The sequence below is a fragment of the Podarcis muralis genome, chromosome 6 (assembly GCF_964188315.1).
Source record: "Podarcis muralis chromosome 6, rPodMur119.hap1.1, whole genome shotgun sequence".
Taxonomy (NCBI): domain Eukaryota; kingdom Metazoa; phylum Chordata; class Lepidosauria; order Squamata; family Lacertidae; genus Podarcis; species Podarcis muralis.
The window spans coordinates 43,524,801-43,552,738 of NC_135660.1; the positions used below are offsets into that span (position 1 = coordinate 43,524,801).

At 45.5% G+C, this 27,938-nt stretch overlaps 1 protein-coding gene across 3 annotated transcripts; it reads right to left on the reverse strand.

Moving 5' to 3' along the window:
* Nucleotides 1-320: 320 nt before the first annotated feature.
* On the reverse strand, nt 321-27,207 carry TLX1 (T cell leukemia homeobox 1). Of its 3 annotated transcripts, none has more exons than XM_028730473.2 (3): nt 26,649-27,207; nt 21,443-21,644; nt 321-8,043 (listed from the first exon to the last, which is right to left on the reverse strand). In XM_028730473.2, exons 1-3 carry the CDS (start codon nt 27,166-27,168, stop codon nt 7,821-7,823), a joined length of 945 nt encoding a protein of 314 aa, XP_028586306.1. In that variant the 5' UTR covers nt 27,169-27,207; the 3' UTR covers nt 321-7,820. The 3 variants fall into 3 exon arrangements, with proteins under 3 accessions (XP_028586306.1, XP_028586307.2, XP_028586305.1); XM_028730474.2 differs by having other exon boundaries at nt 321-7,892; nt 21,443-21,680; XM_028730472.2 differs by having other exon boundaries at nt 21,443-21,680.
* Between the last annotated feature and the right edge of the window lie 731 nt (nt 27,208-27,938).

Consider the following 27,938-nt stretch of genomic DNA (forward strand, 5'->3'; position numbering starts at 1 on the left):
GCATGGTTCTACTTCTCAGAGGTCCAATATTGCTCTATTTGCAATCCTTGTTTTGCTGATTTCATTTAATATTCTAATTTTCTGAGATTGTTAATTTGGGGTTTTCATCAGCTGTATGCCATGATCACCACAATTATAACAAATAAAGGCTTGACATATCTCGCTTTGCATGTCATGAGTGTATCTCATATATTAGTTTCACCTTTTAAGTTGAATTACTGAAATAGATGAACTTTTCCATGATATTCTAATTTTCCGAGTTTCACTGTAATTAGTCATTAACTTTTTGAGGGAAGGATAATCACCTCTTGCAAAACTGGGTTTGTTTGTTAGAAACACATTTTTTCACACTTACTCTTGGTTTTAACAGCAGCCTGGAATGCAGACATGTAGCAGGCGAAGGCAGCTTTTCCTAGCATTGAGAAAAGTAGAATCATAGAATCATATAGCCCCTGCAATTCAGGGAAACCTTTATCAGCTACACTACCGAATTCTAGACTGCCATCAAGGGCATTGGAGCCAGATCAGATTTGAGAAAGGTGGAAAGCCCTATGCAAAAGTTCCAGCGTATAAATAACCAATCAATGCTAAGCCTTGGTGAGTTTAATGGAGGCATGTGTGTGCTTAAGTTATTTGCAGGATCAAAATTGAGCACCGTGCTTTGAAGGGTTTGACTCCTCACCACCAAGCTCTATTGGACTCTTAAGCACAGTCACTTTAAGTGACAAGTGTGATCTGCTTCCTGAAAGCTTTCATCAAAGTCCTGTCCTTTGAGAATGTGAAAAAGGAAGGTAAATGAAAAGGTATTTTTTATTTTAAAAACCCCCAGTAAGTTAGATATTCATAAAAAGAAATGCTTTTCTTAAGTTATCAAAATTGTTTATCCTGAGGATATTGCAAGGCTTCTCCATATTTTGATGAATGCCTCTCTTTGACAGGGTCTCAGCAAGCTGTCTTTTGACATCTCGGTTCCTACTCACGCCCTCCCTCCTTCCTACTCACCCCCATCCTAGAAGTATTTCATCTTATTATTTTTCATCTGGAGAGCAACCTCTGAGAGACAGGCAGGGAACGGCAGGCCGTACTCAAGTGACAAGGGATTGACACATTCTTGGGAAGGCCAGTTAGAGCAAGTTGTCTCAAGCCTTCGCTGTCACCAGCGCAGAAGCTGAAGCCCTCTGAAGGCGGCAAGGGGGAAAGGCGCTCCGCTGTCGCTTCCTGAGCGTTCCTGATCATTTCTCAAAAAGGCGTGATGAGACTCACGCTCAGTCACATCCTCAGAACCGGAGAGGATAATTGTTACCCCCCCAAAAAAAATTAAGTGGGAGCACTCTGGCCAAGAATTGAGGAGAAGAAGGAAAACCTACCCAAACAGGAAGTTGACATTTGTAGAAAAATGGGTCAGTGCCACCACATCATTGGGAAGAGGCCTTGCCCAGTGCCATGTAGCTTCAGTGGTCATGGCTTCTCCTCTCTTGAGCTCAGGAGGAGTCTGTCTTTGATGCTGTGCCACAGTCGCCTTGGCAGTTCGGTTTCCTCTGCCCCCCTCAATATTGGGGGGGGGGGCGAGCTGAACTAAGGAATATTAAGGGGGCTGATGACACCTCTGCCTGCTAGTGTTGGTGCGCCTAGACTGTGCTAATCTTGTTCCAATGCCTAAACAACTTGGGCCTTGGATATCTGAAAGACCATCTCCATCCCTACTGATGTTCTCAGGCATTGCGATCTGCAGAGGAAGCTCTTGGTAGTTCTGCCACCCTCAGAGGTGTGAGAAATGGCAGCCTGGGAGATGGCTTTCTCTGTGGCTACAGCCCCTAAGTTATATAACTCCCTCCCCATAGAGGTGTACCTAGCATCTCCATTGCACAGCCTTCACCGTATGCTGAATACATACCTCTTTACCTGGCTTTGACAGTTAAGGTATTTTGTTTCATGGGATCTCTGTCCTCTGCATTCATACTGTTCCATTTGGAACAGGTTGATGTTATGGTATAATAATAATAATAATAATAATAATAATAATAATAATAATAATAATATCCTGCCCATCTGGCTGGGCTTCCCCAGCCAATCTGGGCGGCTTCCAACAAAATATTAAAATACCGTAATACATCAAACATTAAAAGCTTCCCTAAACAGGGCTGCCTTCAGATGTCTTCTAAAAGTCTGGTAGTTGTTGTTCTCTTTGACATCTGGTGGGAGGACGTTCCACAGGGCGGGTGCCACTACCAAAAAGGCCCTCTGCCTGGTTCCCTGTAACTTGGCTTCTTGCAGTGAGGGAACTGCCAGAAGGCCCTCGGCGCTGGACCTCAGTGTCCGGGTAGAATGATGGGGGTGGAGACGCTCCTTCAGATATACTGGAACCGAGGCCGTTTAGGGCTTTAAAGGTCAGCACCAACACTTTAAATTGTGCTCAGAAACATACTGGGAACCAATGTAGGTTTTATAGTTTTGATGATTGTATGTTATCTTGTAACCCACACTGAGAATTTATGGTGAAGGGCAGTTAAGAAATCTTATAAATAAATCAACCAGCTCCAGCTCAGCCATTATCCGGCATCAAGTTTACAGATAGCCAAAACAGGCTGAGTTTAAACGCCTAAACCACCTTTGATGTATTTTCAAGTATTGGAAATGAAGACTCCTCTTACAAACTCCTGTGCTTTAAGAAACAAAAAATGTTGAGTCAAATTCTGGTAGATCTCCGTTCTTCTCCATTCCAGATACTTCTCCAGTCCACACACATTTCACAGTAGAATTTCAAATTTCCCATAAAAGTATTTTTCAACAAAATCAGCAATATTATTCACACATGGTCGTACTGATTTTCCAAGGCTCTATAAAAGTACAAAACAAATCCAACCATTCTTTTAGTTTGTTACTCTGTTTCTTATTCTTAGAATTACATTTTAATACAGTGGTACCTCGGGTTACATACGCTTCAGGTTACAGACTCCGCTAACCCAGAAATAGTTCTTCAGGTTAAGAACTTTGCTTCAGGATGAGATCAGAAACCGTGCTCCGGCAGCATGGCGGCAGCAGGAGGCCCCATTAGCTAAGGTGGTCCTTCAGGTTAAGAACAGTTTCAGGTTAAGAACTGACCTCCGGAACGAATTAAGTACTTAATCCGAGGTACCACTGTACTACAATTCTAATAGTAAGAAACAACAACAAACTAAATCTATATTATTTACCATCCTTCTTCAATTCAATTCAATTGGTAATGGGTATTTTCGCACTGCCAGCTCCAGGCCTTCAATGACTCTCTGCAGCTTAGGAGGCTTTATGTGTTCATGTCTTAAGGAGCTGCCATTATTATTAATAGTAGTTGCAGTACATTTATAGCACATCTTTGAGGAACTCCAGGTGGCATACATGGTTCTCTCACTATCTGTTTTATCCTCACAACAATCCTGTGAGGTAGGTTAGGCTAAGAAAAAGTGAGTGGCCCAGGGTCACCCAGTGAGTTTCATGGCTGAGTGGGGACTTGAATCATGGTCTCCCAGGTTCTAGTCTGATGCTCTAACTGATACACCACACTAATACAAAGTCTCAGGTCACTGGTACATCTGGCTCAGTACTGTCTACATAGCCCAGCTCTCCAGAATTTCAGACAGAAGCTTTTCCAAGCTGAACATGGAGATCCAGGAACCAAACCTAGGAACTTCTGTATGTAAAGATGTGGTTGACCATTGAGCTACAGCCCAGTGATATGACCCAGTGGTTTAATTGAATGGTAGAGCTCACTGGTAATGATGTTTTTTGTATTAGCCATGAGTCTTTAAAAAGCAGCATCAGCATCAGTCCTGTGCATAAACACAAATAAATGAAGCCAGCAAAAGGAATAAAAATCAAGAAGGGGATTGCAAATAGGAAGCTTATGAACAAAACCAACACACTGGGCCATGAAAGTCTATACCCACCAGACTTCTGCTGTGCAAAGCTGAAAGATACACAGTTCTTTTCTCACAGAAGAAAGCAAGTAACCAATTCAAAGCCTCATGAAATCCGTGATGGTCTCTCAAGAATTTCATTTTGCCATAACTCAAAATTCAAACGTTCCACAATATGGTCACAAAAGAGCAAATACTAAAATGACAACACACTGAAATACAAATTCAGCCTTTCATCATCCGGCATCAGATCAAAATTACATCTCAGTGTAAATACAGAATTGATGTGGGGTGGGCAGGAGGGGAGGAACGATCAACAACACCTCTTTGAACATGATATTCTTAATTTTGGTTGAATTGTGTGTTGCTGAACTGTGCAGTTGTTCAAAACCAGGCAAAATATCCCCATCCATTTCCCTTTCAGTATGTTTTCAGGCATATTGACCAATAGCCTGGAGGCTCTTCAAATCTTGCTGAGTTGGTGATGATTAAGTTTTAAACTAACTCCATTTGAATGTCTTCCCAACCTGAAGTCCTTCAATATCTGGTGATACACAAGGTAGATTCTTCAGATACCTAAAGAAATTCCTGTGGCCCAGCCTGTTTGTTTGTTTTTAAATTATATAGTTATGAAAACTACAGTTGCCTATTTTAAAGTGCACACTTCCTTTTCCTAGTTCTAGTGATTTGTCATCAAGAAAAAAGCATGAAAGCATTTTTAAAAATCCAAAATGTATTTGGGAATGTCATGAGAATTCTACATGGATCTTACTGGTTTTTTTAAGATCCTGGTCCATCTGGAGTTGATACAGTGCCTCAGTTGTCAGTTAGTGATGGGTGCCTCTGTGTTGCTATCCACCTTCCATACAACCAGACTTTGCCCTGATTCTTAAATACTAATGATCCTACCTTTGCTGGTCCATTTGTTGGCCTGCTGGAAATGATTATATAAATATGGTGCCTCAATTTTCAATGCAGCTATGATGTGCATGTAAGTAAGCAAACGTTTTCTCCCATGCTAGCAAGTACTGGCCAAACCATGCAACTTCAGTGGGTAATGTATACAATGACAATGGATTGTATCCAGTGTTGCATTTGCTTAGGCAGACCAGGATCATTGGCGGAGGAAGGGGGGGAGCGCACCACCCCTGGCAGCGCGATCCCGGTGGGGTGCCATCGCAGCTTCCCCCACCCACGCTGGGTGCCATGCCTCCACAGGCAGCGTGCCATGCCCCAAGGGCATGCGCCACACCCCTAGGGCATGTGCCATGCCTCTGGGATGCATGCCATGCCCCCGGGGTGCGCCAGCCATGCCCCCGCCTGCTCTCCGCCCCCTGGTGCCGGAGCATGAAGCTCCGTCACCGGCCAGGATACACAATTTTTGCTAATTCTCCTTCTCACTGAAACCTCACATTGTCTCCCTCCCAATAGTTGCTCTGCAGGTTCGGCAGACTGGAACAGAACAGGCAATAGCACAGTGAGAAGGTCAAGAAAATCTAGGGCCCCAAATGTGTGACCAGAAATGCTTCTTCCTGCTAACAGAAGTGGTTTTAGGGTAGTGTGATCAGTTCAGCTGCACTGGGTACCACCCTACAGGTGCCACAACAATGGTGTAGAGCAGGCACGTCCAACAGGTAGATTGTGAACTGGTAGCTGGTAGATCACTGGACATCTGTGGTAGATCAGTGGCTCAAACGGCTTTCCTCGTTCCTAAAAAAGCTCAACAACTTTGAACCCTAAAAAAGGGGGTAGCCCACTGCCAGTTTTTAACTCTGTGAGTAGACCACAGTTCACCACCCCTGCTGTAGAGCAGAAGATGAGAGACGGGGGGGGGGTGCCAAATTTTAGTGTCACACAAGATACCACTGAAATGTGAGAGCCCAAAGTCCACCACTGCTGCTAAGGCAGGCTTGGGGAACCTTTGGCCCCCCAGATGTTGCTGAACTACAGTTGCATCACTGCCCACTAACCATGTTTGGTAGGGCTGATGGGAGTTGTAGTTCTGCAGCAGCTAGAAGACCAAAGTTTCCTCAAGACAAAAAGCCTCCACTGGATGCAACCCTTTGTCCTCACATGTGAGACTTGAGTTGCCTCTTGAGCTGCTCAAGTTGTTTAACTTGGTGTCTTCTCATTTCGTGTGTTCAGAAAGTGAAGGCAAAACATTTGTAATGGGAAGAGCGTTCTGATCAGTATTGTGTATTATTACATTTGCATTGCAAACCTGATTGACTCTCATTTCAAAGAGTCATCTGGTTTTTGAAAAAACAACCACCTTGGAGTTTCACATATCGCCCTATCTGCTTTACTTTCATTATATCCCATTTGAAAGTCTACATGTTTCTTTTCATTCATTCATTCATACTCAACATTGCTTGAAATTAAGCACAAACTTAAGGTTGTCAAGAGGTACACAACTGCACATTCCTGCATTGTGGGGGCTTGGACTACATGAACTTGGGGGTCCCTTCCAATTCTACAATTCTATGATTCTATACAGTGAGGCTGCAAAATCAGAGCTTAAAATTAATGCATAATCCCTGCATGCTGGTGAACATGAAGCAGTCCTCTTTCTGTTTGTTCCAAGCAGTGCTTGCACAGGCAGTTGCTGTATAATCTCTGAGCTCATTTCTTACTAGAAGAATTAGCACAAAAATCAGAGAGAGCGAGAGAGCAGCTTGTCAGGGTTTCATTTTGTTTTGCCCTTTCCACTAACCTGGACTGAATTTTTTTTCCTTTTTATTCAATTTTTTTCCACATAAATTACACAAACACTTTAGAAAATGAGTACACAAAAAAAGGAAACCATCTTATAAGTGCATAACTTAATAATAAAAAAGGGAACTGATGAATGCATTTCAAAACCTCACTGAAAATATTCTTTTCTGATAAATTGCCTGGCTCTGTGTATCATCCGATTTAAAATGGCAGTGATGGTTAGTTTAAAGTAAGTGAAAACTATATGCTGTAGATATCTTTTCTATATTCTTGGAGTTTGCTATAAGAAGTGCTTAAATTAATCAGAAGCTTTTCCTCAACGTGATGAAAAGAAAATTGTGAAAATGCTGGTCAGGAAATGGGAAAAGAGGGCTTTTCCACTCATGGCAAAGCAGACTTCTCAACCCAAAAGTAAATAAAATATTGAACAACATCATAAACGATACCAAAATAATCCATCAAGTAAAACTGCATTAGCCCTGCAAAAATGCCACAGATGCCTCAGAGTTATTAAACTATAAGTTGATCAATGCAGAGTCTGTGGTAGCCAGGAAAACTGATCACAACCTTCACACAATGGGTTGCAATGTAATGTTTACATTCAACAATAATTCTGGTTTCATTCCTTCAGCAGGGAGAAAATAAGGAAAAGGAGAGAAGCCCAAAGAATTCATCTCTGAAAATTAAAAAGAAAAAGAAAAGAGGGAGGTTCTTGTTCATCTGCAGGATCTTACTGTCCTTAGAGGCAAAACAAAAACAAACCCTAGCTGAAGATGCAGAGGCTGTTCAAAAACATTTCCAATTCAAACTGGTGTCATTATTTCGCTTACAAGTGATCAGTCTAAAACGTTTAAATGGGAGAACAAACCCTATATTGCCAGTAAAACTGAATTATATGAGTGGTTTCTCTTGGAAATATTTTTTTAAAAAAGAACAACAGTAAGGTTCTTTTCTCCCCAGAAAAGTCTTTAAATGACCCTTCATGAATTTTCATAATCGGGCCTCGCAATCTCAAAGAAGTAGCAAAAGTGATGCCCTTTATTGAAATACTGCCAACGTTTTGCCCACTAAGAGAGTATTTGCTTGCATAGGGCACGATCTGGTTGCTGGTTCGCCACTCCCTTTTCTGGGTCATAGATCTTCTCCCAATGGCATTGGGTAAGGGCAGCCATTTTGGGACGCCACAGTCCATGCACAGGCAAAGTCAAGGCTTCACTCACAGGCCGAGGCTACAGAAGTTACGCTGGTAATCTTCGAGGAGTCGTCTGACCATGGCTGGAGGTTCTGGAGGGCAAAGAGAGAGGAGTTGTGAACACAGATGGGGTCTGCTTGGAGGGGCTGGTTGATGGTTTTCTGAAAGGCCTCTTGCTGGAGCTGCATGAGGATGCGATTGGCTTGCTGCCTCTCCGCTTCCCGCTCCTCTGCAGTTTGTCGCCTGGGAGAAAGATGCAGACCGTATCATTTTTCAGTACTCTTGATTTATAAGGTTTTCACCCTGCCTTTCCCCCCCAAGTTGCTCAAGGGATCATGTGTGGTTCTTCCTGCCCCCACTTTATCCTCAGAACAACCCTTGTGAGAGTCAGGATGAGAGTCTGTGCCTGGCCCATCGACGCCCAGCAAGCTTCCTAGTCCAATGAGGATTTGAACTCAGGTCTTCCTGGCCTTAGTCTTACATCCTGGGGAAACCAATATGATGCCCTCCAGATGTTTAATTAGCCTTTGGCTAATTAAAAACACCCTCCCATCAGATGTCAAGGAAATAAACAACTACATGGCTTTTAGAAAACTTCTGAAGGCAGCCATGTTTAGGGAAGTTTTTAATGTTTGATGTATTTATCGTGGTTTTAATATTCTATTGGGAGCCGCCCAGAGTGGGCAGAGTATAAGTAATAAATTTATTATTATTATTATTATTATTATTATTATTATTATTATTATTATATGGCCTTTTAAACTCTGAACGGGCAGTGGAGTGTTGTTTTTGTTTGTTGTTATGCTATTTTTTGTGTTTTTAAACTGTAAACTGCCTTGTGATCCTCAGATGAAGGGCAGTATAAAAATTTAATTACTAAATAAATAAAATAAACTCCATAATTGCCTTAACATGGCCATCCTGGCTGGGGATGATGGGAGGTGTAGTTCCACAACAACTGGAGGGCACCCTGTTGCCTACCTCTGCTCTAACCACTATACCACACTGGCTCTCTCTGCTTCTGCTTCAGGTCACATCGCACTTGTTCAAATGAGCTCCAGATGAAAGAGCACAACAACCTTGCAATGCTATCTGCTTATTTTATCTCCACATTGCAGATTGGGTTCAGAAAATCGTACTCAGCAATGCCACAGCATACTTCCCGGTAATGCTTCAACTGCAGGTTAGAGGGCTGTGCTGGGAATGAGAGGGTGGCTTACTACAGTACCTGGGGAGTGAGGATCCTCTTCAAGATCAAACAGGGCTCATCCCCCGCCCCCCCCCCCAAGCTCAAACCCCAAAAGTCTTTTCAATGTCAGCTTTGGCCTCCACGAAAGCATATTTGGGGTGACAGTTCTGTAGAATAAAATAAGCCCTGGTTGGTCTTGAAGAGAATCATCAGTCCCCCAGGTTTTGTAGTAAGACACTCCCTCATTCGCAACCCAGCCCTCAAACCTGCAATCACAGTGAAGTGCACATGGAGGAAATAATGGCTACCCTGATGCAACCATCTGATAAATGTGACTTACTAATAGCATAGTAATATGTATGAGCACAATAATCGTTTTCTTAATCTGCCAAGCTTCTATAAATCAACATTGGGGAAACTACTCTTGTCAGCTTGGTCATATCAGAAAAGGCTTTTTGTCTTCAGTGGAGATGGTACGCATCTCCTTCACATAAAGGGTTTCCTTTACAAAAAAATGAAATCTTGTCCAGGTGAAGATAACAGAAAGGAACGCGAACTTGCCCCCCCCCCAAAAAAAGTGCCAGCGGACAGTACAGGATGCCAAAAAGAAATCTGAACAACACATTGCTTTAAAAAAAAGTAAGAATGCCAACAATAAGTTCTAATAACTATTGTTATGAGTTTGTGGGTGATAGACACTTCTAAATTTCTGGACCCAGTAAGTGTTAGAATTTAATTAATCTCCCTGAACCTATGGATTCAGCAAGGATTAAAGTATAAGCCTTTCTATACTCAGGGACATCCAAAGAAGTTGAATGTTGGAAGATTCAGGACAGAATCCTTTGAACTAGAGGAGAGTTGGGAAAAGGTCTCATAGCCTGTTGGCATCTATGAATAAATATGAAGTATTTACACCCAGTGCATATTCCTCTCCCATTTAGGTAATGGGGAGGGGGCAGGATACAAAGTTGAATCCATATTAATACCCTGATCTTAACAACAACAACAACAACAACAACAACAATTCAATGGGATTTAATCAGAAGTTCCAGAAAGTTGTTTAGGACTTCCAAGTTAAGAGTCCATAATATGGATAGGAAAGAGCAGAATACCTATAAAGAAACCTGAAACTAAAAAACAGTGAGTTGTTCTCTCATGTGCCAAGTGTGTGCATAGAAAATTTAAACAACGCATTTGCAATGTAAAGCTCCCATAATGCTTCTGTCTGAAAGCGCCCCATGCAAATGGAGGTATCGCCTAGCACACATTAGTCTGGCTTTAGAATGAGACTGATGTCACTTATGACTGGACGGAATGTAGATGAGCTCGGGTCATTAGGGCAATGTCCTGGATGACACTTGGAAAGTTTCCCAAAGTATTTCTACACCCCCTTTAAATAATTTTACATGATGAAAGTGAAAGATATGCCTGTACTGAGCTATTACTGTTGACTAGGCAGGAGGGTTCTTTTAAGGTCCCTAGTGTGGCATAATCACAGTTTCATAAACCATTTGCTGGCTTCATCAGTTACTTGAGGTATTGTGAAAGTTCATGGCACAATGAGTCTAAAGAGTAGCACAGCACATCCCTGTTCAGAGAGTCATGAGAATTTACTGAGAATTCAAACAGATAGTGGGCCTGATCTTAATGATTGTAGGCAACAATAGAAAAGAATGGTGAAGACACAAAGAAGGAGAGAAAGGGGCAAAGAAGAAAAGATGGAGGAAGAAAAGGAAGAAACGTTAAAGGAGAATGGTTTGGGTTTTTTTGTTTTTTTGTGTGTTTTTTGTTTGTTTTGAGAGAGAGAGAGAGAGAGAGAGAGAGAGAGAGAGAGAGAGAGAGAGAGAGAACAGATTGAACAAATTATAATCTCTCACCTCCCATCTCTTCCACAAAGTCTAAACAAGGCCTGGTGCGGTGAACATAGGAAGCTCCTTTTCACCAAGCCAGACCACCGGTCTGTCCAGCTAACGCAATCTTGTCTCCTGATAGTGGTTCTCCAGGTTTTCAGAGGGGGATCTCTTCCAGGCAGCCCTACCTGGAGATGCCAGGATTTGAACCTGGGACCTTCTGCATGCAAAGCAGATACTTTGCCACTGAGCTACAAGTTCTTGAAGACTTTCAACAGAGCTTCTCTCCGGTGAAAGAGTGAGTTAGATGTTTCCCTGTGGCATTATTTCCAATTTCCTTCTCCCTTTTACAGCAATCACAAATCCTTTGCCTAAATTTTGCTTTAAGAAGTGGGTTCTGGATTTTTAAAAATGATATCCGCTTCATCAGTTGTGATGCCAGATTAATAAGCCAATTAAAAACTATTAAATATTATGTGCTGAGACTACACTGAAAGCAATTCCCAGGCCTACAGTATATATGCTTTCAGGACAGACCCAGCTTTGCTGTATCTCTTCTTGATCTTGCCAAATTATTTTCTCAATAGAAATTGGTCCAGTAAAAATGCTTAGGCACTGCCTCTTTTATGCATAAAAGTTTCTGCCCAATATCTACACTGTGAAACCAGGCTTGCAAAAGGTGAGAGGGGAAACTGAGGCATAGACTTGCTTAGCTTTCCCCAGAAGTGGGCCAACTATTCAGGCCCACTAATCTGGGGCTCACTGTGACACATTTTGACCACATTCCTTTACATTTTAGATCAGCAGGATGGCAAATGAGGACATGCCAGGCTGACACCCATTGCTCATTCACTCTCTTGTATGACCCAAAGAGACTCTCCCATCTTTTTATCAAGCCAATCTAATCAGCTGTAGGAGGTTACCTGACTGATTCTACTATCTATCAACTCCCTCCTCTTCTCTTTCACTTGGTAATAAATTGTTTTGAAACTCTGTTTATATTGAAACTATAGAAGATTCCTTTTTATTATCTTCATTAGTATTGATCTCCTTACAGTGCTTCAAGTTCAAAGTCCATTACAGTTTTGGTAATAATATTAAACAGTTACTGACTGCAATGATTCCAACAGCCCTAGAATATTTATAGATAGCTACTACTACTAAAAGTGTGAGAGAGACAGAAAGCAGGGAAGTGGAAGTGACGAATCACGGTAGGTATTTTAGCTTCTCAGAAACACAAGAAAATGACCACTTCTCATCTGAAAACCTAAACTGCTGTCAAGAAAATGAGGATGTGGGGAAAGAGGCAGTGTCTACACAAATGCATTAAAGTGGCTGCTATTTTCATGTGTGCATTTGTGCACCTTTGTCCACACATGGTATGAACACTTTCAATGTTATGCCTTTGAATTCTACCTTAATTTCCCCCCATCAACACTAGTGGGCGACCTAGGAGCCAACTCCTAGGGGCCAAGGTCCCTTCAGACCCCCCCAATAAAATATTTGAGTGCCTTGCCCCCCCCCAGTTGATAGGCATTGCCATTCAAAGGGTGTGCTGCGTCTTGTGATCAATTATGTGGGGCGGTTAAGCCCTGTCCTCAGTTAATACTTCCCTGCCCAGCATAAGTTCTGGTTCCTTGTGGATGAAATACATGTAAGTATTCCATTTACCTGTGCACAGACACATTTTCACTTATTTCTTTATTTATTATTGAAATACAAGTTTTTTCATCTACCAGATTTGCACAAAATGCAATAACAACAACAACAACAATAATAATAATAATAATAATAGTGATTCCAAGCCAGAATATGTGAGAGCCATTGTGGGCATGCATAAAAGTATTTGTTTACCTGTGCATATTCCCTCTTTTCTTTTTTCTTTTTTTATAAAAAAAGATTATTATTTTTGAAACACAAGTTTTTAATACACCAGATTTGCACAAAAAGGTGTGTGTGTTTTTTAAATAACAATATGCGTGTTGCTCCATGCCAAGCAAGGATTTGGAGTTGCTTGCATGAAAGGCCCACTTCCTTTCCTCCCCTTTTCCTTCCCTGTCTCCTTTTTTAAAAAAAAAATACAGATGTTTTCTGCAAGAGCAGTTCTGCACAAAAGAGCTGTTTCAGAAACAAAAACACCAGGAACATGCCTTCAGCAACAACAGGTGTAAAAAGGCAAACTACATCCCTTTCTTTGGACTGATGGAAACAAAATGGGGGGGGGGGGTTAGTGATAGACACCACGGAGGGAAACTCTACCACATAGGTTAAAAAAAACAACAACCCACAACCAACCCACATAATAAGCTTCGGTGAGTTCAGTTGGGTGAAATGCATTTTCTTCCTTTATTGAATTATCCATTGGTGAAGAAAACCCAAATTTAACGGGACAGGGGAGAATGCAAGCTGCCAGTTAGATGAGGACATAGAGATACAAGCAGCTTCAAATCCATATTACGTATACTCCAGGCTGGAGGAGCCCAAAGAGCTAACCTGCATCCCAGGCTCCTTTTGGTACAGTATATTGTTGTTGATGATGATTACGATGATCAGTTGAAAGTTACTATGATTTACCATTAGTACGTATAGTACAGCATTTTTAATACAGCCTGATCCTAAAATATCCCTTCTCCCTCCTCTCTCCTCCCTTCTCCCGACCTCGTATTGCCTATAACCGTAAAGTCTTACTCTGAAAGTGAATGACCTGTATGAAAGATTGTAAGACTTGAAAACAGAGACTTTAAATTGATTATTGTTACCCAATAAAAATCTGTTTTGTTTTTTTTTTAAAGAAGGTAAGTTCCACTGAGTTCCAAGGCACTTGCTGGAGTCACTCAAGCACCGCTTTTAAACGTAAATAGCAACGCGCACAAACCAACCACAGCAGAGTGCATGCTTAACTGCTGCTGATTTCGATGGGAAGAGGGTCTGTTTTCGATGGGAAGAGAGGGCACTTGCACAACTCCATCTCGCTGACTGCACTGGGCCCTGAACGCTGCTTAACTTCGGCCTCCAAATAACTATTTATCCACCGTCTAATTGCCACCTGCTTGCGTCCTGACATCAGACTTTAAAAGGTGCCATTGAAGGAACGCGCGGGCAAGGGAGGAATAATTTTCCATGAGTCATCTCAGGCTCCTCTTTAATAACACATTCAGGGACCCACTTCGCGGAAGACCTGCCCAATTAAAAAACGAAACAAAACCGGGCTCTTGTCTTGTAATTACCATTTTCCTTTTAATTTAGCTGTGCTGCTGTCCTGGCCCATCTGGCGAAGGTAAAGCAGCGAAGGAGCTCTGAGCTCATTTGAAGACACACCGGTTAGAACAAAAATTAAAGTCGGGGAACTTACTTTCTAGACCCGCACAACTAAGATAAAAGCCAAAGAAGTAAATCTTGGCGCTTGGCACTCCCCACTGATTTCGGTGGGCACATTTACGCATGACGGAAAGGGGCGGAAAAGGGTCAGGATCGGACTCTCTGCGCGCGCACCTTTTGCACCCACGCCTGGGAGAGAGGTCTAAAGGAGTTTTACAGCCTCGCTCCGCTTCAGGAAAGAACCGCATGAATAATGCACTCGCTTTCTTTCCACCACAAATTCACTCCTGATGCATATTTAATATTGTTTTGACTTCGGAGAGAATTGCAACCCTGCTTCCTCGCTTTGATAATTAGTGAAAAACAGATTATTAATTTCAGCGCGGGGCATTTTTCTCAGTTAGCATCACTTGGCGCGGGCAAAAAGGAGTAATTTGTCAAAGAAAGAGAGAAGCGCTGTCCGGGCTTCTGGAAGGAAGACGGGGGGGGGGGGGGCGTGAGGGAGAGATGGAAGAAGAAGCAAGAGCCACGCGTCCCAGCCCAATTTGTTTCAAGATTGCAAACGGAAAGTGAGCAGCTTAGTTACAGCTCCGCCACAGAACGTCCAGCGCCTTAATTGCAAATATGCAGATAGAAGCAAACCTTCCTAGCACCGAGATTAAGTATCTCGAGGGAGGGATTCCCGCCCAGGCCGCGCTGGGACCGGAGAAAATGCAGCAAAGGCCGTCTTCTACCACCACCCACCCCAATCTGGGGAACATGACTCACGGCAGCTAAGTCCCAGAGAAGTCTAAGGCTGTTTAAAGGAGTCACGACTAAGTTTCATCGCTGTCAGTAAGCTAAACGCTGTAAAATCTAAACACACTTTATTTGAGGGTAAGTCCCGTTCAGTGGACTTGGCTAGTTTCGTCCTGGAAGCCTATGCACGCTTCCTTACGAGTAAACCCCAAGTGGGCCTTGCCTTCGATGCACAAGATCAGGTTGCACCTTGGCTTGGAGTCAATCCATTAATAGCCCAGTCCGCTGTCAAGCTTCTAATAGCTTAATCAATTGCCTGACCCGGTAAAATATTACAGCGCCACAATTCAAAGGTAGTTGTGATACTACCTTTATGGAATGCCCTCCCCAGGGAGGTCCATCCGGCTCCAGCACTTCGGCCCTTCGGGCAGCAAGTTAAAAGCAGGCTCTTTGATTTGATGCTTCCTCGCTTTCTGTTGACTAGCTCTGATCCTGTGGCTCCGTTTGTTTATTTGTGGGTTGATAGGATTTCTCACCCGCCCTTCACCATAAGGTTTCAGAGTGGGTTACAACAATATAAGCGCACAATATAAAAACCAGTTAAAACCATTCCCAATCAGAAGTATTGTCTGGGTCCTTAAAAAATATGCAGCCTCAAAGGCCAAGGTAACAATATGCATCTTCAGCATTCTTGGAAAGCTGTAGAATGAAGGGGCCATGTGCACCTTCGTGGAGAGGGAGCGCCCTAGCTTAGGGGCTCCTGCCACAGAGAGTTCCCTCTCCCACCACCCTCCAGACTTCCAAGTGGATGGAACTACCAAGCCCCCCCCCCCCAATTTTCAATTTGTAGTGTGGTTTTAGAGCTGTCGCTTTCCCGATTTTGCAACTTGAATCGCAGCTTAATGCATGTCACCAATCTTGAACTGATTTTGTATTTTGTGCTTTGTCTTAAGCTACTTCCGTTTATGTCTTTGAGACAAGCAGGATGCGTATTTTTAAATAAATAGAAATACATTCATAAAGTTGGAGCCTTCAGTGTGAAATAACAACTACTGTACAGCAAACCCCATATAGTCTGCCCTGTCTGCCCTAAAGTGGATTACTGTTGCAGATGTGCCTAATGAGATACAGGAGTGCCAACTTGAATAAAATATGGGGGGGGCAGGTAAGTGCCTTCCTGCATAATCACTCACAAGGTGCACACACCCCATTTGAATGGCAATGCACATCAACTTTTGGGGGGCCCTGCTCCTCAGTTATTTTATTGGGGGGCTGAAGTGCCCTCGGCCCCTAGGAGTTGTCTTCTATGAGACCATGGGTGGTATGCAAGTAGCTTTTACTCAGAGTAGAGCCATTGAAATGAATGACAATGAACAAGTTAGATGCATTAATTTCAGTGGCTGTATTCTGAGTAAAAGTTAGATGAAAGCCACCCCATATTTTAATATGAACACAGCCCTAAAGTACAGGCAATGTGAATAAATCCGACTGAGCTTTTAAAATAAAATAAAAACTACATATCAAGTTCCATACTTGTGTCACTAGTTATACCCAATTCTAAATAAGCGATTTAATCTCATGGATGCATTTGAACTGCAACAATTTTCAAGGCAGTTTACAATTGGAGGGAGGGAGGGAGGGAGGGAGGGAGGGAGAGAGAGAGAGAGAGAGAGAGAGAGAGAGAGAGAGAGAGAGAGAGAGAGAGAATCAACCATGAAAGAAGTGTTTTTCACCCTACTGAAGCCAATGCAAAGGGAATTACACTGCAAGGATCGGTTTTGTTGTTCTGAAAAGATTGTGAGGCTGCAATCTGACACAATCATACCCAGGGAGAAATAAGTGTGCCTCCAAGTCACCCAGAAAGTTGAAATACCTACATACATAGCTCAACACATACTGATAACTATTTTAAAATATATTAACAGACAACATTTGGAACATTCATCTTACAAGCACTCAGTTATGAGATGACGTTTATTGGGGGATTAATGGAATCCCTAATACCTTACTCCTTTCTACTTTAGCGAAATTATGCCCCCAGCCTTTTAAAAACTATAAATTGAAGGAAAGGTTGAAAACGGATGAAGAGGATTTCTGGTCTACAGGAAGGAAAAGCTCTCTGCTTTGTCCTGTGGTAGGTGTGCAGTTTTCAAGCAGATTTTGATCTGGCCGAGCGGGAGGGGCCATTTGCAACGTCGGGGAGCATAACAGGGATAAAGCCTCTATTCTAAACCGGAGAGTTGTTCTCCCATTGAAATTGCTTCAGTTGTAAAAATAAATTAAATAGTAATAATTTGTGTTTTAACAAAGTTGTTTATCTTAACATTCATATTTCTAGAGAATTAGTATCCACTGAAGGGACCGCGCAAACTTCAAGCAAATTCTTGTCTTTATATGTCCTTTTACACCATAGTTCGTTTAATCCCATTTAATGGCTAACAATAATGGTTCGCTTTGAGGACGTAAGACTTTTGTTTCTTTGTCAGAACTGCAAAATTCCGACAGTAACCTCCCCCCGCCCGCCCGCTTAGCACAGAATATACTCATTTTGGGCAAAAATGTCAAATCTACTTTGATGAAATCTATCCTTGCTCAGAATACTTTCAAAAAAAAAAAGTTGAAACTGCTTATCCTGCCCAGTGATGTCTCATGTGAAAGGCATTGAGCTCCCGTTTGAAACGTTCAAATACATCTTCTGTCGGTGGGTTTTAGGGCCGAAATCTCTTGGGTGCTGTGAAATGTCAGCACCGCAAAACGAAGCGGGCAGGGCAGGGGGACTTGCTCGGGAAAGGACTACCTTGTTTTTACCAGGGGCGAAACTAGGCTTTATTTCGCTCGGGTCAAAGAGCCAGTTTGGCACATATCCATGCGTATTTGCATGCACATACAGAGGCTGGGCCTCAATGGCGCCCCTCTGAAGGCTCCAGGGGCAAAACAAAACAAAACAGCTGGCTAGCCGCCCCATAGCTACGACTCTGCTTTTACATTCGCAGTGAGGGCAAAGTTTGCTGTCTAGTCTGGCTAATTTAAGACTAGGAAACCGCAAACCCACTTTTCTGGGCTTCAAACGCCCGATTCCTAAGATTCAAACCAGCTTTAAGTATTGTTAGTTCATGAGAACACGCGGGCGCGGGGGGCGGAGTCGCGCTGGGTAGCTGTTCCCCCCCGGCTTCCTCAGGTGCACGTCGGAAGGGCGGCAGAGAACCTTTGCGGGCACAGGATTCCACGGGATCCGGAAGGTTGTAGATCACTAGGCAGCCTGTGGGAAGAACCCTTTCCCTCCCTGCCTTCAGAAGCTTGTCCTGTAGGCTCATGGGGCTATTCTCTGTTGATCTCAGGTTCTGCTTGCTGGTTTCTTGTGAGCCTCGGGAGGGGGGCACTATACTAACAGCACTGGACTGGACATAAGAGCCTAGGAGCCGAGGTTGAGAGGGCCGTCCTCCCCTCCCCCCCCCACCAGCACGTTGGTGGGCATTGCCATTCAAATGGTGTGCCTGCACAACGGCATGTGATCGATTATGTGGGAAGGGGCTTACTCCCACCCCCACCCCATATTTTATTAAAGTTGGCACCCCTGGGACTAGAAGAGCCTTGGTCTGATCCAGCAGAGGTCTTCTTATATTCTTAAAGGCAGAAGGTATGAAGGGACCAAGGTTCAGCACAGGCTTCCACGCGTGATCTGGAAGCAAGCGTGTACCCCCGAAGGCTCCCGGCCTCCCTACTTCCCTTGAACCCTTGGTCCACATTGCTCAGTATTGTCTACACTGACTGGCAGCGGCTCTCTCGGATTTCTGGTAGAGTTCTATCTCCCCGCCCTACCTGGAGATGCTGGGGTGCAAACCTGAGTCCTTCTGCATGCAAAGCAGATGTTCTACCATTGAGCTCTAGCTGTGGAAAGACAGTGGCGAGGCTATTGGCACAGCCGTGACCCGCACGCCACCCGTTTGTTTTTTACTAACCCCTCAAAAAGTCTTTAACTCCGCATTCTACAAACACGTGTTTAAACTTGCTGGCTTCATAACGTCCATTTTCAAAAAGGGCATTAGCGTTTTATCATGCGCTTAGCGCTTGTAACCTCCACTGTAAAAGTCTTTGGGAGACTCCGCCGCCCCATGTATTGTTTATTATATTAAAACTGGAAACCCAGACTTTCTCAGGGTTATTATTCTATTATAATATTCTATTTTTTCTCTCTAGGAAGTGACTCTGAATAAACGCTGGTTCCCTTGAGGCCCTTGAACTCATGTAAATGCCTTCTCACCTGGGCAAACCATTTACAGTGGTACCTCGGGTTACATACGCTTCAGGTTACAGACTCCGCTAACCCAGAAATAGTGCTTCAGGTTAAGAACTTTGCTTCAGGATGAGAACAGAAATCGTGCTCTGGCAGCTCGGCAGCAGCAGGAGGCCCCATTAGCTAAAGTGGTGCTTCAGGTTAAGAACAGTTTCAGGTTAAGAACAGACCTCCGGAACGAATTAAGTACTTAACCCGAGGTACCACTGTACTCCGAATTCGTCCTGCTGCTCTCTTACCCGCGACAGCGCAATCCTAGCCATGGTTTCCTTTGAAATAGGTCCTGCCGCGTTCAGTCGTGCTTACTCCCAGATAGGTTTGCAACCTAACAGTGACATCCTATGCACGTTTTTCCGGAAGCGAATTCTGTTCCGTTAAATGGGACTCTCAGAAATGCGTGAGCGGATTGGACTGCAGTCTAATTCAGAATCATACTTCTGATTGGCATGCTGGTGTCGCGCGCTCCTCCCTCTCCCCAAAATACCCATTATTTATGTATTGCTTCATTTACACTCCAGCGTTCCTCCAAGGAGCCATGCATGGTTCTCTTTCTCCCCATTTTATCCTCACAACAACCCTCTTAGGCTGAACAACTTGCGGTGCGCCCAATATCACCCCAGTGAGCTTAGTGGCTGAGCAGGGATTTGAACCCTGGTCTCCCAGGCGTCCAATACTACACCAAGGCGGCTCTCTCACTATTAATAGTAGCAATAGTAGTAGTGCTAATAATACTACATTAACCATCTCCTGCAAATTAAAACAAAAATGCCCAGGGGCGACGCCTTTCCTTTCCTAGGGTGGGGCAGGACTTTGAATCCGATTAAATGCTCTGTTGAGAAGAACAGAGCACGTGCAAGATGAGGCCTCTTTTCTACACGGTCACTGAAGCCAGAGGAAGAACATTCAGAGCCTGCGGAGCATCTCTGGCAGGGGCTTCCTTCACCTCGGCTCCATGCTGCCCTGGCCATGACCAAGATTAGCGAAGCGCCTCCTTCAGAAAGTTCTCCAGGGCTCCAGGAACCTCCGCTCACTTCCGACGGCCGGATGTACACTTGGACCCTCTCAATACAATGCCTCTTGATTTGTTTCTGCAACTATAGCAACGGGCCTGAGACTCTTTCCCGCCGATCCTTTTGTTTGAAAAGGCAAAGCGCAAGAACACCTCCGAGCCCCCCCTCCCCCCGGAAAGCGGTCAATGGATAGATAGGCTGGAACGCCTTTAACCCTTCCAGTGGCAGGCCATCAAATTCTCTCGCTCTGAAAGCGAGGCAAATTGCGAGACAGGCTATGCACGTGACGATTTAGAAGGCGCACGGCTTGGGGGAGGGGGGCGAGCGCAGGCAGATAGATGATGCCAGCATCTGCCTAATCATAAAACATCCATGTGGGGGCGGGGGGGTTGTGGACAAGCGTTTTTGTCTGATGTGTGTGAAATTCGTGACATCCGAGACTTATAAAGAGGTCTGAAACGGGGACTGAAAAGAATGCAAGAGGCTGTCAAACGTGGAAGCGACTGGCTCGACGAAAAACCGAAAGGAACACGCGGCAGGCAGAGATAACAGAGGGTTTAAATAACGCACATATACATTGGTATAGATAAGGGAGACATGAATTCAATAGGTGTCATAGACAGGTCCCTTAATACTGATTCCGCTTGCAGATATGACTTCCTGGGTAAAAGTATTCCGCTGCTCCCAACCAACTCAAGCTTCAGGGTCGTCATGTATTAAGCAAACTGCACGTGCAGACAAGGCTGCGGAGAACCACTTAGAGCATGAACAATAGCCTCCCATTCATCGCGCGCGGAAGACACTGAGAGTCAATACAATGGCGCCACTGTCGCGCGGCCGCGCGCGCGCACACACATCCCACCCGCCAATAATGGTTTGAGTCACAACTGGCTCACACCTCAGGGAAAAGAGGCAGGTTCAGGCAACCCCGAAGGCCCATCTCACCCCCACCCCCCACAAAAGGGGGGGGAGCCAGAGGAAAGCAAAGAGCAGGAGCGGAGGTGCCATTACCTGGCTCTGCATCCTAATGTAGGAGTTGGCTGGAAAGTGAAGCCCACAGAGCTAATGGGGCTTCCCACCCCCTTTTTTGGTGGGGGGGGGGCATCTTTAGATCAGATGGCAGGCCCAGGCGCATCCCAGGGCACTTTCGCGCTTGCAAAGAGGAGAATCTCTCTCTTTAACACACACACACACACACACACACACACACACACACACACGAGGCCTGGCCTCGGCCGCTCACCTCCACTTTGTCCTCCTGTTCTGGAACCAGGTCTTGACTTGCGCGTCGGTCATTTTCAGTGCCTTGGCCAGAGCCGCCCTCTCGGCCGAGGCCAGGTACTTCTGCCGATGGAAGCGCTTCTCCAGCTCGCAGATCTGCAGGCGGGTGAAGGAGGTGCGGGGCTTCTTCTTCTTGGGGGGCGTCCGGTTCTGGTAGGGGTGACCTATACGGCGTGTTACAGTGAACGGTGAGAGGGCCACTGGAGGGGGAGACAGGGCGGGCGGGGGTGGGGGTGGGGGCAAAGAAGCAAGCGGCGACATGATCAGGAGGGGTCCACAAGCGTCGGCAGAGGAGAGACAGAAAGAGACAGACAGACAGACAGTCAGAGAGCGAGGCTGGGCCGAGGTGGGCCGAGGAGAGCACGGGAGGAAATCCCAGGCACAGAGGCAGACACCCCCCCCTCCCCTCAAGACAGGCCATGGCCCACAATCCACACCCTCTCTTCGTTTAGCCTTGCGAAGGGGAAAGTGGAAACCTCTCCAAATTTCTCTCCGAAGATCTCGACTTGCCTGAGCTTCTCCAGTTTTTTTTAATTTACATCATCCTATTTATTTCTATTGCCCCAAGAGCCTCTGGGTTAGACGTACACATGTAGAGCACTACGACGACATCTATCAAGTTAGTAAACTAGCCACGAGACTAGTCCCCTGGATATTGAAAAGACTTCAAATCTAATCTGGGGGCTCTTGGTGGGCCGGGAGACGAGTTGGAAAGGAGTTCCAGAGATGGGATATTCTAAAGGCGAGCAGACAGACCCTTGAAGACTGAAACTGGGGTTTCCCTTTCCCCCTCACCCCTCGAAGTAAGACAAAACTAGACTGAATGGTCCACAGGGCACATTTATCGAAGGCTTTGAGACCAGTGGAACAATCCACAAAACATCTCCGTCCCTTTTCCCAGATAGGGAATCAAGGATGAGAAGGGTTTGTCCCTAGCTGACTTTGGGGAGGTGACCGAGGGTGAAACACCTTAGGTTGGCCCATTAACATTCACTTTCTGGGGGTTCAGCATTCCGCCCCCCCCCCCGCAAAGCAACAATAAAACAACAACAACCCCGGAATGGGCAACATGACAGTAAATGGATGATCATCGAGGGACTCGGGCGCGACTTTTTTCAAAATACATATGTAATCGTGCAAAACGTTGGCTAATCCTAAGGAAGGCTGAGCTTTGCTGCCTCGCTACCCCGGAGGCCAGCGCAGAACAACACCGCGAGCGAAATGAGGACAAAACTCATCTGGGCCTCGCAGGAGTCACGAATCACTGCAGCAATTAAATCCTATTAATGTTTCACCGCGCCCGCTCCTGCCCCCGAAGGCTTTAATTTTGCAAAGACTGAAGCAGCTCTGACTTTCAGGCAATTTCCCTACCAACCACTTTGGTTTATTTTCCCCCGAAAACGTTGCTACGGGTGACTCTCAACACACGAATCAAGACCCACTGAAATCAATGGGGCTTATTTCGAAATAAAACGTAGGACTGGGTCATAAACATTGGGTCGAATTACCTCGGAAGAAAAGGGTGCAGAGCGTCAGGCTATGAGCAGCGGTGGTAAAGTTGTACGGGTTGGGGATCCTGGAGCCCCCATCAGGCCCGGGCCAATGCACAGGGATGATGGCAGTGGTGACCCAACAACATTTGGAGGTTACTCATCCCTGTTGTAAACCTCAGCCCTAAGCTAGAAAAAGCCATTGAATACAATGGGACACCCTCCGAAGAAAGACGCGCGGGATTGCGCTGTAAAGCTTACCAATGAACTAAGTCTCACTCAATGCAAATGCGCTTACTCTCGAATCAGTGCGCACAGAACTGCGGCCATCGTGGGACTTAGTGTAGAACGAACGTGGTTAGAATTGGGCTACACTTCTCCCGCCCCCCCGTCCCCTACGTTGCTCTTTGGGTGTTACTGTGTTTCAAGCGGATGCAGTTCGATATAATCGATACAGCGTTTCATGAAATACTGAGAGCACTTGCTTGTTTAATTTTAAAAATACAATTCACACGCACACGAAACCTGCGGGTTGCTTTTAAAGGAATGCTCGTAAAAACTATTAAGAATACGAACGAAGACTATTAGGTAAAAAGCGGGTGGCATGAATCGCGCGTGTGTTTGAGGGGGAAGGAATGGGAAATGGGCCGCGTAATCAAATATATTCTTTTGATTTTTCATATGGTTGTCGTTTTGATTTTAAATCGATGCAATGTGGCCTGTTTTCCGACCTTTCCGATGCTGGCGTGAAATCATTCTCAAATGGCAACAACAATCTGCTATGTAAGTAACAAAACAGAGCAAAAACAAGCAAGCCCCCAAAATACTATTTAGATTGCTTTCTCAACTTTTCCTCTCCCTTGTGATTAGTCTTCCTACGAAAGATATTTTCCAAAAACCACTGTGGCAAGATCAAACTTTCGGACGCGGAAAACAAAAGGATTTAAGAGTCACTTGGGGGTTGAGGACGCGGACCTTTTGGAGTGTTGCCTCTGGTTCCAAGTTTGCCTGGGAATTATTCTGTTAAATAGGACACTTAACAGCGCGATCCTCCAACACCTCTCTATTCAGGCCTAATGTACTTTTTCCTCCTTTAATTTCTAAACAAACAAAAATACTCCAGGCATTTATAGGGGCAGCATGGAGCGAAATACATACCGTAAGCTTGAACTGGGGGAACTGGAAATAAGTTGGAAGTAAGGGGAAGGCGATAGGTGAAGAATCTGAAATGAATTTATTTTAGTATTTGTACCCACCCCCCCGTCCTAGAATATCTGAACGCTAGTGGCATATCCGAAGACTTTAAGAGACCTTTCAAAATATCTTTATTTATGGCTAGATTCGATTGCAATCCTATGCACTTTTTACCTAAGAGTAAGTGAAACTGTACATAGCGGGCCTTACTTCCGAGTAAACGTGCATGCTATTGCGCTGCTTATGAATATTAAAGAAGCGTTCCACAGGAAAGCGAGGAAAATAAATTCCACCAAACGCTCCGTATATTTTATCACGCAGTTCCCAATCCACACACACGTGTTTCCCTCAGGTTTAACGGCAACAATTTTCCTATTTTGCCCGAATGCTTTCAGCGGAAGGCAAGGGGAGAGAGGAAGAGGTAGGCCTCTAACTTGCTACAGGAGCCTCGTCGGAAGAACAAACCTAGGAGCCCAAGGCGCTCTCGTTGAAATAAATGAATAAATCAGACTGCGCTTTAAAAAAAATCTTTTTTAAAAAATTGTGCTCTAAAAGCAAGCGGCACAGAGCCAGGCGTGCTGCAGCCGTCTCATTGAGGCCTGGAAATCATGGCTGCAATACGTAATAAAATAAATAAAATAAAGGCTGCAGAGGGAATGCAAGATAACATCTACATTTCTATATTTTATGGGGTCATCTGTAATAAAAGACTAGTTCTTACGGGTCTTGCTCCTGTGATTCTCCTCGCTCCTCCAACGAAACCCCCGGTTCCTCCCCACCTTGGGGCGTTTTCCCTGCTGTGGAATAACAACATCCTGGAAACCCTCCTGAAACCGAAGCGGGGCGGAGGGTTCGAGGCTCAAACCCAACGCGGATCGCAGGCCTCGGCGCGCGGCGCGGTGGGCGCGCTCTATTCGGTGGAAAGACCCCGACTGCGCGGGTGTTTATCTGCCCATCTGTCTTGTTTGGGGCTCTCCAAACAGTCATTGGTTTGAACTTTACAACCCCCCGGGAGATAGGTAAGTTGCCAGCCCTTGGGGTAATCCTATCCTTCTCCAAGCGAAAGATAATGGGGATTTTATTGATGAAGCTCGGGTTTCACTCTTTAAATTAAAACTGAAATATTATGGCCGTCATTGTTTGCAGTGGGAGGGGAGCGGGGCAGGAAATCCCCGAGATGTTCCGAAAGCCACCGGTTTATGTGGCGGTTCTCCTTCGAACGGATCTGCCTCTGAACTAATATACGTTTTGATCGGCTCACATATTCTGTTTCGTGTATAATAGCAGCGAAGATCTCTCCATTTACAGGCCAGAGATTCGAGAAAAGACTGGATCCGAAAGGAGGCGCAAAAGGAAGACATAGTTCCCAAGACCAGACTATTGATCGGCCACTCTCGCCCCTGCCATTCGCATCTGGATCCTGCCCCTTTTCATTATTTATGTTACAGATCAGTATCACGTAATGCTGTCTGTCTAGGGCTGGGAAACATGTATATGTGTATGTGTATGTGTATATAAATTATTTTATAAAGGCACGCGCACGTGTGCTGTATATTCTATTGAAAACAGTCGGGAAGGTTATTAAAATGTTACCTGAACATTGGAATAGGCTGTTCTTTCGGTAGTAGATGAATTATTATTACTTTTTATAAACATAATTATTTGGCCAAAATGTTATATTTTACACACACACACTATTCGCCTGACCACATTATAAGTTACTATTGTGGTGGTGGTGGTGATTATTGCTATTAGTGGTAGCATTTATTATAGCCTTTCAAATAAATATATCTGTGACAGTTTTAAGAGCTATAGAGAGATATAGCCATGTGAGGGGGAGGGGGAATTCAGCTACAGCAGGAATGCATCATTTATAAATTCATTCGCGTGAGTACTGGGGCTGGATCACCCCACCAATTTAAAAATAAAAATAAAGGAGACCTCAGCTCCTATGAATGTCATTGAACAAAGTCTGGATAAACTACGGGTTATTAGCATGCCAATTCCATTTCTGGGAGAAATACTTGAATAGCTCGAGAGGGTGAAAGCCTACTTCCTCCCTTGGAATTTCAACAACATTAGAACCTCGGGATAACAGTGCTGTCAAATACAGCCAATTTAATAATGATAATCAGTGTGATTAAACTTCTCTACTACGGAGTCCTCTCTTTTTTTTTACCGCCAAATCCCAGGCATATATATGAGCGCTCTAGTGGGCCATAAATCTAAGATCAATCCATCAAAGCTATTTATAAATCACGGCCAATCGATGCCATTAAACCAGTTACAAATCGTGCCCAAGGCCTGCCCGGTAAATTTGTTGCTTAGGGGCAGAGAAGGGACGCTCCATCTCCGAGCCAGTGAGCTTATTTTTGTTTTGTTTTTCGGATGCGAGAGAAGAGAGAGGAGAGCGAGTGAGCGAGTGAGCGAGCGACGGGGGAGACCAGTGCAGGTGTGCAGCAGGAGGGAAAGAGACCCACTCACCTGTGAACCTGTCCTTAGTGTAGCGCCTGTTGCTCTCCATCCAGGGGAAAGTCAGCCCCGTGAGATTGTTCACGGACGGGACGGTGGGCACGGCCGTGGAGAGAGGCTGGTGGACGCCTCCGGTCAGGGGTCTGTGCGCCGGCACCCGGATCACGCCCCCGGCCGCGTTGAGGTTATTTCCGTTCATGGTCCCGACCCCCAGGTTCATGTTGTAAGACCCCGCCAGAGAAGCCATGCTGCAAGCCCCGCCGTTGCTGTAACCTCCGGCGGAGGACGACCCTCCTCCTCCTGCGCCTCCGCCGCCGCCTCCGCCGCCGGTGGCCGAGCCGTAGTGGCCGGCCATGGGGTTGTACGCGCTGCTCACCACGCATCCTCCCAGGCCGTAGTCCGCCACGTCCTGCAGGCGCGCGTTGGAGATCATGCAGCTGCCTTGGTCCGGGTTGTTGAGGATCTGGTCGATGCCGAAGCTGATGGGCTCGGCGTGGCTCTGGTGGAGGTGGTGCGCCCCTAAGTGATCCATGCTGGGCCCACAGCCACCCCAAAGAGGGCGACTTTTACCCTCCCCCCTCCACCACCTCCACCACCACCTCCACCTCCTCCTCCCTTCTTCTTCCAGGCGAGAGGTTTTTTCAAAATACGCGCAGCTTTCCTGGTCGCGCTTCACTTGATCCCAAAGAGGTAAAAAAAAGGAGGATGGAAGCGGAGGAAGGAAAAGCTGGGGGAAGGGGGAGGGGGAGGGTGTAGGGGGATGTGCGCGCCCGTGGGCTCCCTCTCTCGCCTAGCTGCGAGGGCATCAATCATGTTAGCCAAAAGCCTGGTGCTGCTAGGCCCTGCTCCGCCATTGGCTGGAGCACGGAGAAGCTGGATGAATGACAGCCGAGGAGAAAGAGGGAGGGAGGGAGGGAGGGAGAAGAAAAGGAGTTTCTTTCCCAGCCAAACCCAAGCGGGGAGCCCCGCCAGGCACCCATGGACCCTAGCAAGACCATTCGTCTGCGCAGCAGAGTCAGAGCGCTGGCGCTTGGGGAGACAGCGAAGCACCCGCGCAACCTCCCGCCTGAGTCAGCGTATTATCCGCGCGGCCGCAATTCTGCGCCCCGTTATTTTTGTAGCACCGCGTGCGTCCCAGACCCAGCCGGTGGCGGGGCAGGGAATGTTAAAAGCCGCGGAGGGGAAAGGAAAGGAAGAGTCCCTTTCCTTCTTCTTGAGATCCTCGTCAACTGCAGGCCCACCACGCAGAGGCTGGGCACCCGAGTCTGCTAAGTTGCGCACAGTCCATGGACTTGCCTGGGC